This window comes from Myodes glareolus, chromosome 17 (assembly GCF_982192425.1).
Source record: "Myodes glareolus chromosome 17, mMyoGla1.1, whole genome shotgun sequence".
NCBI classification, from domain to species: Eukaryota; Metazoa; Chordata; class Mammalia; order Rodentia; family Cricetidae; genus Myodes; species Myodes glareolus.
In genome coordinates this window covers 6,166,681-6,177,132 of record NC_142042.1, presented here as the reverse complement: position 1 = coordinate 6,177,132, position 10,452 = coordinate 6,166,681, and the positions used below count along the sequence as shown (strand labels likewise).

Here is a 10,452-nt window from a genome sequence, read left to right as displayed (position 1 = left end):
TCCTTGCTGTTTATTTTGTCTGTCTGCACTCGCTGTAGCATTTGTCAATATTAAATTTAATTTGTGCTCAGAGCACTTCGCTAACGGCGAAAACACAAAGCTCGCTGAACTTTACCTTCCCTGTGTGTTCAGTCCAGCCAGCATTAGCAAACCTAATGAACTCTGCAAGGTTGTCCTACCCAAATGTAGGTCAATGTTGTTGACTGAACACATTGTATGCTGAGAAACTGACCTTGTAAAACACACTTGAAATTTATCTACCTCGCAGCCCACTGGATCGCTTGTTCTTTTACAGTGGAACGTATTTGTGTCCGAGCAGCAATCCAATGAGTCAGCAGGAAAGTGGTCAACACCACCAACAGACATTTATTGAGCGCCTATTGTGTGCAAGGCACTGTACTAGGTGTGGGGCTACAAAGACAAAGGAGAGACAGCCCCTGCCCCCAAGGAGCTTACAGTCTAGTCTAACAGACACATACATAGAAAGACACGGACGATCCAAGGTAGCATGTCATCGTGGGGCACAAGTGCAAAACAGGATCTCGCCTTTTTTTTTTTCCATTTACATTTCGGTACCCTGAGTAGGTGGGGGAGTGAGCTACAACCTTCCAAGCCCTCGGAACAGCCTCGCCGCTTTCCACTTCCGGTGTCTTCTGGTGCGTGCTAAAACCTCGGCACCTGGAACGCCTCTCGCCCCACCTCCTCAGATTTTGGATTTTAGGTTTTGAGGGTTTTGTTTTTGAGAAACTTCAGAGAGGGTGACATTCTGTCCTTCTTTGTCCAAGATGGCCCTGCTTTTAGGACTTAAACACTTCCCCCGTCCCCCTACCCCGTCTAGGCCAGCCAGGAGGCATATCTGCAGTGCCTTTGTCTTGTAGTGGGGTAGGTTCTGGCACCTACCGCCACTGCTATAGGAGACCCTGTAGTGAATCTGTTCCTAGACAGCTCTGGAGTTAACAGCCCACTGGGAGGACCTCCCTACCACAGCTCTGGAGCCTTTAGAAGAGAGAAGGAGAGGTTGATGGTAAAGAGACGGGGGCTCAAGAGAAGCAGGATGAGGAATGAAGACTATCTGGTGTGGAATGGGCCAACCAGGAGAGAAGCTTGGGTCTTCTGTCAGGGTAGGATTCCCTCTGGGAGACCCTGGGTCTCTGGAGAGACACACAATAGGTCCGTAGGTGTCTAAGCAGCACTGTCTTCATCCTAACAGCGTCTCTGCATTTCCTTTCACTTCCTACTATTCATTTGCCACCTAAAAAGTCCTTTGAAATTTGAAATATAGTGTTTGTTTCAATATGAGATTATCTGTATCCTCTCTAATGTAGTTCAGATGGTTTAGAGATAGGAAGGATTGGAAGACAGGTGCCCGGTCTCTGGAACACGAATCTGGCAGTAATCTAAGGATTCCAAGAGCTACACAGCTTACCCTTCAGGTGCAGGACTTTGTTGTTTGTTTTTATTTCATTTCATGAAACACTGAACTCCGTGCTCTTAGAACCTGTGTGTCCCCGAATCTCTCTGCTTCTGTGCCTCTCCCTAAGGAGTAAAGAGCGGGGCGAACACAGCGCAGGGGCTTAGCTCCCTAATGCCCATTCCTGGGAAAGGGAACCGCACAGCCAAGTCCCCACGCAGCACACTGAATATTTACCTCCTAATGTTCTTTTAATGTGCGCTTTCTTGGGTGAATATTTACTGTAGAATATTAAATGTGAGATTCCTCTTTTTATGGGCCATTTGAAGTGATTGATTTTGTTTGTGGATCCCTGTATCTTTGCCCATAATGGCTATCTACTGTAATAGCCTCTGCCAAATGCTCTTGTGTTGAAATAACAGAAGCCTGGGATCGGCCAGCTGTGGCATCGTATTACTGTGGTCTCAAAAGCCAGGAGGAGTCCAATGATGCCACTGGAGAGAAGAAAAAGGTGTGTATCATACCAAGTATGACAGAGGCTTCAAATCGCCTGAAATCGTGAAGTCTGTAAACAGGCTTTTGTATCTTTTATATCAGAGTTTCTGTTTAATGGTGTTGAATGGCATTAAGTCTGACAGTTGGTAAATGATAGTGGTGAGACATGAGCGCAATTGCCCACAACCAGGTCCATCAGCACAAGCCGTCAGCCCTCTTGGCGTTTTCTTTAATGCTGCAGTAAAACCATGACCCAAGTGATAATTTCTTACACTTAGCTACACCATGTTCTTGAAAAGAATAGTGTGTGTGTGTGTGTGTGTGTGTGTGTATGAAGTCACATATTGTAGCTACATTCTGGGCATTTGGTTGCTTCTCATTCTTTTGTGTATTTGAGAGGAGGAAACAAAAGATGGGCTTGTCTTGATGTTCTTTATGGGGTTTTCTTCCTTTTAAAAAAGAAAACCACAGAACCTAATGATACTCAAGCGTGTACAATAGTAGGCCAGGTGACATAGCTACATTCTGGCAGGCATGCTTTTCCAAATTTTCCTAAGTACAGGAATTGTCAAAGGAGCCACTTAGATTTCAACAAATGATCTCTTCAAGGAATTGTGAAGGTGACCTGTCAATCAATCATACACAATTCACATCCTTCTTCTTGTGTTCATAAAAACACTGCTCAGAGGCCATGCTGTGGTAGAATAAAATTCATTGTCCTACAAAAACCCAGAAGACACTTGAGGAATGAATCCACGAAGCCTTAGACAGCAATTTCATTTTTTAAACTGACTTTTAATAACTCAAGTCATACCACAATAATACTTTGTTTTTGCTGTCTGAATACCTGGGCTGTGTTTGTATCTCCACAATGGTACTCTGCATAATTAATAGTTCTATTGAATGAAAGGGAAAGGGACATTATCACTAATTAAGAAGAGGGGAAAGAGCTGTGATATGAGACACCTTTAATCCAAGCTCTGTCCTGTTTGTGAAAGCAATGCCTGTTTCCTCATGACATTAGCGGCTGCCTTTAAATCTGTCATTAGAGACACTAATGGTCCTTTGGCAGTGTGCAAAGAAAAGCCTAGTATATTCTTACTTTTCTGAGCAATATACCTTTTTAAAATGAAAGTCTGTCATCCTATTCACCTTGACTTTGAATGAAGTGTGTGAATGAGGAGTCCTTCATATCCTAAGTCTTGCAGCCAGGGTGTGGGTCAGAACGGTTAAGGGGACAGTGAGCTGGGAATTGGGGAATGTCTTTGTGTTCTCTTCTCAAGAAAGGGTAGCTCTTGGCACTCATAGTCAGGGAACATTCTGAAGTCTCCACCACTTGCTCCTCTCACTTTCTTAGAGAGGCAAGGGATAGAGTTTAGACAAGAGAGACCAATGAAGAAACCTAATTCCTACTCGGGGGACCCTAACATCTTCACTGTGACTTACAGTTTCCAGCTACTGTCAGAGTTCCATCAATCCACATGTCTAATCCTCATGGAGGTCAGCGAGAGGCTCATACAATCTTAGATTTGCAAGAAGAACTCAAGGGATCTTTTGGTGCATTCTAAAGACGAGGAAAGCAGAACTTAAAGAGAAATGACTTGTATCAGTTACTACTGAAGAAAGCTTCTGTATCTTTAAATCCCTCTCATTAGCATCTTTTTGTTTTAATGTAGTTTTTGGTTTTCAGTTTTGTTCTTTTGAACATTTATGTACATTAGAAAGTGTTCTAGCTGTTCTTGTTTTGAAAGAGCAATTTGCCTGAAGCCGAGGAGTTCAAACAATGCCACACATTTCCACATCCAACACTGATTGCAGGCTAATAACGAGCATTGTGAATTCGGTACGTCCTCGGCCTGATTCTGGACATTTCAACTACCATTCAGGATTAAAGAGTCGGGAGCATAAATTGCCACATAATCATAATCTATAAAAATACTGCCTAGAGTACACTAAAAAACTCTCAATAAATAAATAGCAGACATTTGCTTTATGAAAATCATTGGAGATGTGCTCTTCAGAGTCATGTCCGTTCTTTCAGGCTTTTACAAATCACAAAGTGTGACAAATGACACCGATTATTGGTCAGGTTAGGCTATAACCTGATAGAAAAGTCTTTTGACGTGGACGTCTGTAAAGAAATGCAATTAAAGGTGTTGGGTGCTCCTGTTCCGGTTTCAAAGGCAATACTTCCAACCTGGAGTGTTCCTCGCCTTGGCAGTGTCACTGAATCAGTATGCATTAGGATGTGCCGGTGGGGTTCTGTCCATGGTGCTGAATGGCACCACTGTCCAGCTCCCATTCCCGGCCTGGAGCTCAAGTTCTTCCTCTTGGGGCTGAAGGCTGAAAGCGAGCACACCTCAGAACACAGGCTTATCCTCAGCGTGATTCACAGCAGGTGGCTCTGGTTTCCAGTCTGGCTGGAAAAAGCGAATGTTGAAAGTCCGTGCCCAGTTCTTAAACACCCGTTTCTCTGTGATAAAACGGTGGTGACTGCCCTTGCGTCCTCGCTCATGCGAGAGGTACATTGTACATTCATCGGGTCCAGAAGGCTCGTAGTAATGATAAGGTACTGACGGGTGCTTAGGATCCCTGTGGGAGGAAAGGGAGATCACTGTTAAAGCAGAAGAGAGCAGAAACAAAGCAAAAACCCAAACCATGCGCACCATAAAATGTGCTTTTTTCATTGTCCAATTCTTATAAGCTGATAAATATAAATCAGATTTTCTCATCAAATGAGCTTCAGCCGATGGTTTTCCTGGTGTTGGAGCAATAAGAGAACTAAAGAAGGTTTAAGGCTGTAAAACAAGTGCGACTTCAGAGAGCTTGGGGTGTTTAGGTCTCCCGCTTTAGGCACAATATGCATGAGTCATGACACTAAGGCTTCTATTTCCACACTTGTTACTAAACTCCCCACAGCCTGAGAGCTTCGGAAACCAAAACAAAAACCAGTCTGTCTGCCTGCCCTCTGCAGCCTCCTGTATCCACAGGGTCTTCCCAGTGAGCAGGATTTCAAGAACAGTCCACGCCCTGGCTCCTCTCTGGAGCCCTGCCCTCAGCCACCCCAGCCTTGCTCGCTCTGCTTCAAGCATGCTGAATGTTCTGACTGTCAGCTGTCCCGACTTTGTCCCTACAGCAGAGCCTTTGCCTATGAGGATGGCCACTGTCTGGAATCTTCCTTGTGATTCCAAGGAAGTGGTTCTCCCTGTTGGAAATCAAATGCGTCCTCCTTGTGGTGGTTTGAATATGAATGATCCCCATGGGTGCAGATATTTGAAGGTTTGGGTCCCAGTTGGTGGGCTGTTTAGGATTAGGAGGTATGGCCTTGTTGGAGAGAGTGTGTCACTGCAGGTGGGGAGAAGGGGTAAGGTTTCAAAAGCCCATGCCAGGCCCAGTCTCACACTCTCTGTTTCCTGTTTATGGATCAGGATATAAACTCTCAGCTACTGCTCCAGCACCCTGTCTGCCTGCATGTTACCATGCTCCCTGTCACGATGGTCATGGACTAACCCCTGAAACTGTAAGCAAACCCCAATTAGACGCTTTCAGTTCTAAGTTGCCTAAGTCATGGCGTCTCATCATAGCTATAGGACAATAATTAAGACACTCCCTGAATCCTCACCTTCTGTCCCCTTTGCTCGCCTGTCAGTTTCCTTGGAGAATTAATCTCCTTGAAACTGTTCTTGCTTACCTACCTATGGTCTGCTGCGAAGAGAGGGATTTATCTCGTTTCTGGGACTGGGCCTAGTATGGAAGTAATAAGCAATGTTTGAGTTTCTGTCCTTGGGTTGAGTGAGCAGCTGTGTGCCACATCACTACAGAAATTTTCTCTTCCACTGATTCTAAGTCTGATTTCATGGAGTAAAATGAAGACAGCCAGCAGGCAATCACTGTTTTATTCTCAGTTTTGTAGATGGATCCTACGTCCGGCGTCTAATGTCTCTTGGTCTAGAAATTCCCAACTCTCCCATCCCTTCAGGGAAGACCAACAGTCCTAGCATGTTTATACTCTATCCCCCATCTCTATCTCAGATAAGAATACTTGAGCAGTTTCTTCAAGGTGGTAGACCCAGTTCTAACATATGTGCGCCTGTGTTGGGGAGGGGGCACCTTGTTACAAAGAGAAACATGTGCTCTGCTGTCAGACTAGTCTCCATTCTAGAATAGTGCTCCCACTTCTTCCAGGCTTGAACAGCAGACAAGCTCCATCAGGGCTCGTATCAGACAACGTTTGCTGTTCTGAGCCACTGGATATGTCCAGTCTGCTGCCATGTGAATCCCAAGATAGCTGTGAATACAGCCTAACACGTGTGTAGACCACAAGGGCATGCCACAAGGTCAATAGGTCATACACTCCTGCTAGAGGAAGGAGCAGGCTGCTGAGTAAGACTCTTGCAGTTGTTTTTCAAAACCTGATGCCTGAGGGCCTTCCTCTAAGACAGGAGCTATCTCCCAGATGCTCGTCCTGATAGCTACCCCTCCTGTTCTTTTTCTTTGGAGGAGATCAATACTCAAATGAGTTTTAGAGTTGCAGTCTTCCTGGGGTCAGAGAATCAAGTCTTTTATCAGGAGAGGTGTCAAGTCTGTGGCTCTGACAACAATAAACCTCGGGGTAGCTTCTCCTCTTAGGTTAAAGTTGTTCCAGGGAGAGAGATGTCTTTTCGTCATGCTAGCTCAGATGCTGTGCTTGGTTAACCCTTTGCATCTCTAAGATAAGCCTGACTTGGATCAGGGGATGTTCACCTGCCCCTTCAGTCTTTGCAGATTTCAGTGACTCCCTACCCTAAGAGGACTTGGAACAATGTGAAGTTCAGTAGAAAGCATTTCTAATACAGAAGAGTCACGGTGGAGAAAACTCGGTTGGAATGGGCCACTGCTTATAAACAACAAGCAAAAAGGGACAGAGAGATTTCGCCATGAACCATGCCTGTAGTTACAGCATTTAAGAGGTTGAGGCAGGAGGATCACTGTGAATTCCAGTCTAGCCTGGGTAATGGAAGAGGACTGTAGTATGAGGGCCGGCTTGTTGGGGTTTCCGTCCCGCCCGGTACCCCAACAGCCGGCAAATACCAAAGAGAAATCACACACAGGACTCCATAAGGTTATAAACTGATTGGCTCATTAGGTCAGGCTACTTATTAGCTCTTATAACTTATGTTACCCCATTATTCTTATCTACGTTAGCCACATGGGCTCATTACCTTTCTCAGTGTGACAGCTTACATGTTGCTTCTTCCGTGGTCTGCACAGGAATGGCAGAGGAACCTCTCTGCTTCCCAGAATTCTCCCAGTCTCTTTGCTCCACCCCTACTTCCTGTCTGGCTTTCCCGCCTATACTGCCTGCCTGGCCAATCAGCGTTTTATTAAAATATGATTGACAGAATACAGATAATTCTCCCACACCATTTCCCTCTCTTTTTTTTTAAACAAAGGAAAAATACCCATAATCCATTTGTTGGGAATGTGGGCGTAGTATTTCAGGCTACTTCCTGCTGGTTGGGGGCGCTGATAGTCTTAAGGGGACCTAAAGAAAATTTAGAGTTATAGTCAAGTCCTGACTGAAGTATCCTGGGAGTCTTGATCATCTCAGGCAGCAGTCTTGAATCAGTTCTGGATGTAGAACTCTGTCATCTGGGCCATCTGTTCCTGTCGATTTCTCAGGTGGCCTCCCTTGGTCAAAGATGATTTTTCTTAACTCTGAATAAATCCATAGCCTCTCATTTTCTGTGGAAACAAAAGCAGAATCTCTTCTCCAAAGTAACATACCTTTTGACTTCAGTTTTGAAGCCAAGGTATTTTCAAAATGTCTATCTTGGGTTAGTTCAGCAGCATTTATAAACAAATGTCTTTTGGTGACTGTTGCTCCTTCCTCAGCATTCAAACAATTAAAGGAGAGCATAACACACAGTATCAAGATTCTCTGTGTATTTTCCATCTTTATGCAGCTTTATTTTACTTCTATTTCTTTTATTTTTACTTTTACTTTTTGAGACAGGCTCTCTGTATATCTTTGTCCTGGAATAACTCTGTAGACCAGGCTGTCCTTGAACTCAGAGATCCTCCTGTCTCTGCCTCCCCAGTGCTGGGATTAAAGGTGTATGCTACCACACCTTGAACTCACAGAGATCTGTCTGTCTCTGCCTCCCAGGCATTGGGATTAAAGGTGTGTACTACCACACCTTGAGGTCACAGAGGTCAATCTACCTCTGCTTCCCAAGTGTTGGGATTAAAGGTGTGTACCACCACATCCAACTACTTTCTTTCTTCCTCTTTCACCCTAAGAACTTTAACCTTTAGCCTGCATATATTTTTAACACATAGTAAACCATTTAGAGGTTTTCTTTGTCTTTGAACCTCTCTTTACTGTATATTTTTCTTTTTCTGACCATATGAGTCTTTAATTTACTAAGCAATATGGAGAGCTGTGGCTTTGACGGCTAGATCCAGCTCATTCCTTAGCTTTTCAGCCTCAAGGCTGAGGTACCAGCCAGAGCTGTGGTTCACTGCCACAACTCTATGACGTTTCAAGGTCCTTGCTAGCAAGCAAGCAGCATCATCCTGCTCACAGACCACACTCAGTTGGACTGCCTGCCTGAAAGAGTCAGAGTTTGCCCTGGCAGGACAGCCCATAAAGCCGACATTTTAAAACAGCGCAGCGTTTTTCCTGCTACGACTGAAAACCGAAAAGCATGCGTTCAGCTTTTCATCAATACCATTTAAGTGTTTCGCGGCAGGACCTCTTAAAGGAGCTACAAAGTTTTGCAGCTAAAGCTGAGTTAGGAAGCCTCTCTTAGATGAGAGCATTTGCTTGCCTCTAGCAAGCAGAACAGACCCGAGAAATTGCTGCCACCAAGAAACCATGCAATGCTGTTATTTTGTTCTAGAATTACTTCCCAAGCTGTCTCAAGCTTTATGTGGATACAGTTGTCCACACGTTGGCGCCATATGTAGTATGAGGGCCGGCTTGTTGGGGTTTCCGTCCCGCCCGGTACCCCAACAGCCGGCAAATACCAAAGAGAAATCACACACAGGACTCCATAAGGTTATAAACTGATTGGCTCATTAGGTCAGGCTACTTATTAGCTCTTATAACTTATGTTACCCCATTATTCTTATCTACGTTAGCCACATGGGCTCATTACCTTTCTCAGTGTGACAGCTTACATGTTGCTTCTTCCGTGGTCTGCACAGGAATGGCAGAGGAACCTCTCTGCTTCCCAGAATTCTCCCAGTCTCTTTGCTCCACCCCTACTTCCTGTCTGGCTTTCCCGCCTATACTGCCTGCCTGGCCAATCAGCGTTTTATTAAAATATGATTGACAGAATACAGATAATTCTCCCACACCAGAGGACCTTCTATAAAGCAAACATAAAACACCAGCAATAAGTAAATAAATCAAATCTCAAACAAGCAAACAAAATAACAAGGAGTAGATGTGTGAAATCCATCTCTGCAGGGTCATATAGCATGACCGGGGAAGGCTGCCAAATTCATTCTGCCGCTATTACAGGGGTTAATCTTTTCCTTCATATCAAATCAGCTTTTTAAATGTGATTCACCCAGGTTTTAGGCATCTTATTGGCACCAATCTACTAAAGAAACAATTAGGTTTCTAAAAATATCATGTGATGGATGGAGCAGCTCGGAATAGAAGGTAATGGGAAGTCAGCTAACGAATGCTAGGGATCAATTTCCTTATTCAAGAGGACCATCACTTAGAATGAAAGCTTATTGGGTCCCATATTGACCATCTACAGGGAGATTAAATTTATGTATTTGGGTACTGTGGTTTCAGAGGTGTGCAAGTGGCCACTCATGTAAGTGAAGTTGTTTTCATCTTTGAACACTTTGTCCAAAGAATTGCAGAGCCCTTAGCTGGCCTTGGCAATGCAGAGCTGAGGCAGGGTAGGACCTTCCCTCTTGGCTGAGAGTCTGCCTTTCCCTTCAGTAAGTCCTTCCTTGCTTCAGGTTGTAAGCTCGCTTGTTGCTTCTCCAATACACCCTTTCTTCTACCTGTTCCTTACCCTCTGAAAACCATCTGTGTCTGTGAATTTCCATACACAAAGGCTGTATTCAAAGGGATGTGGTGCTGGACCTCATGTCTGGGGCCAGAGAAGTAGAAGAGGCTGGGTTGGGGCAGGTGGGCCCAGAGTAAGTTCCCCTGCCTTAACTCCCCAAAGCCCACAGTGAGTTAGTTCCACAGAGCAACCGAAGGAGGACTGGTTTGCTCTTTCTTTTTAGAGAGAGCAGGTGAGGAGAGCGAAGGAACTCAAGTGATGCTTGTGGGATCTTTAAGGAAATAGCATCACTAGCATGCTGCTCCTGTGGATCCTGGTTCGAGTCACACGGCGAGGTCCCAGCACAAGTGACTTTTGAAACATCTTTAAGTATGAACATCAAAATAAGTAGCAGCAGTATTGGATAATCAAACTCGTGAGGCAAAATAAATATCTACAGTCCCATGAGGATTGCAATAAAGAGTTAACAAATGGAGAAGTAGGCTGCCATTTTGAGAGGATTCCAATTAATAAGTATAGAATAAATGA

At 44.5% G+C, this 10,452-nt stretch overlaps 1 protein-coding gene across 1 annotated transcript in view; it reads right to left on the bottom strand.

The window, feature by feature from the left end:
* Positions 1-343: 343 nt before the first annotated feature.
* St6galnac5 (ST6 N-acetylgalactosaminide alpha-2,6-sialyltransferase 5) overlaps positions 344-10,452 on the bottom strand; it is a 148,885-nt gene continuing 138,776 nt past the window's right edge. The window contains exon 5 of the mRNA XM_048453545.3: positions 344-4,498. Within this exon, the coding sequence (XP_048309502.3) occupies positions 4,267-4,498 (232 nt within the window). The 3' untranslated portion in view covers positions 344-4,266. The remainder of the gene's footprint in view (positions 4,499-10,452) is intronic.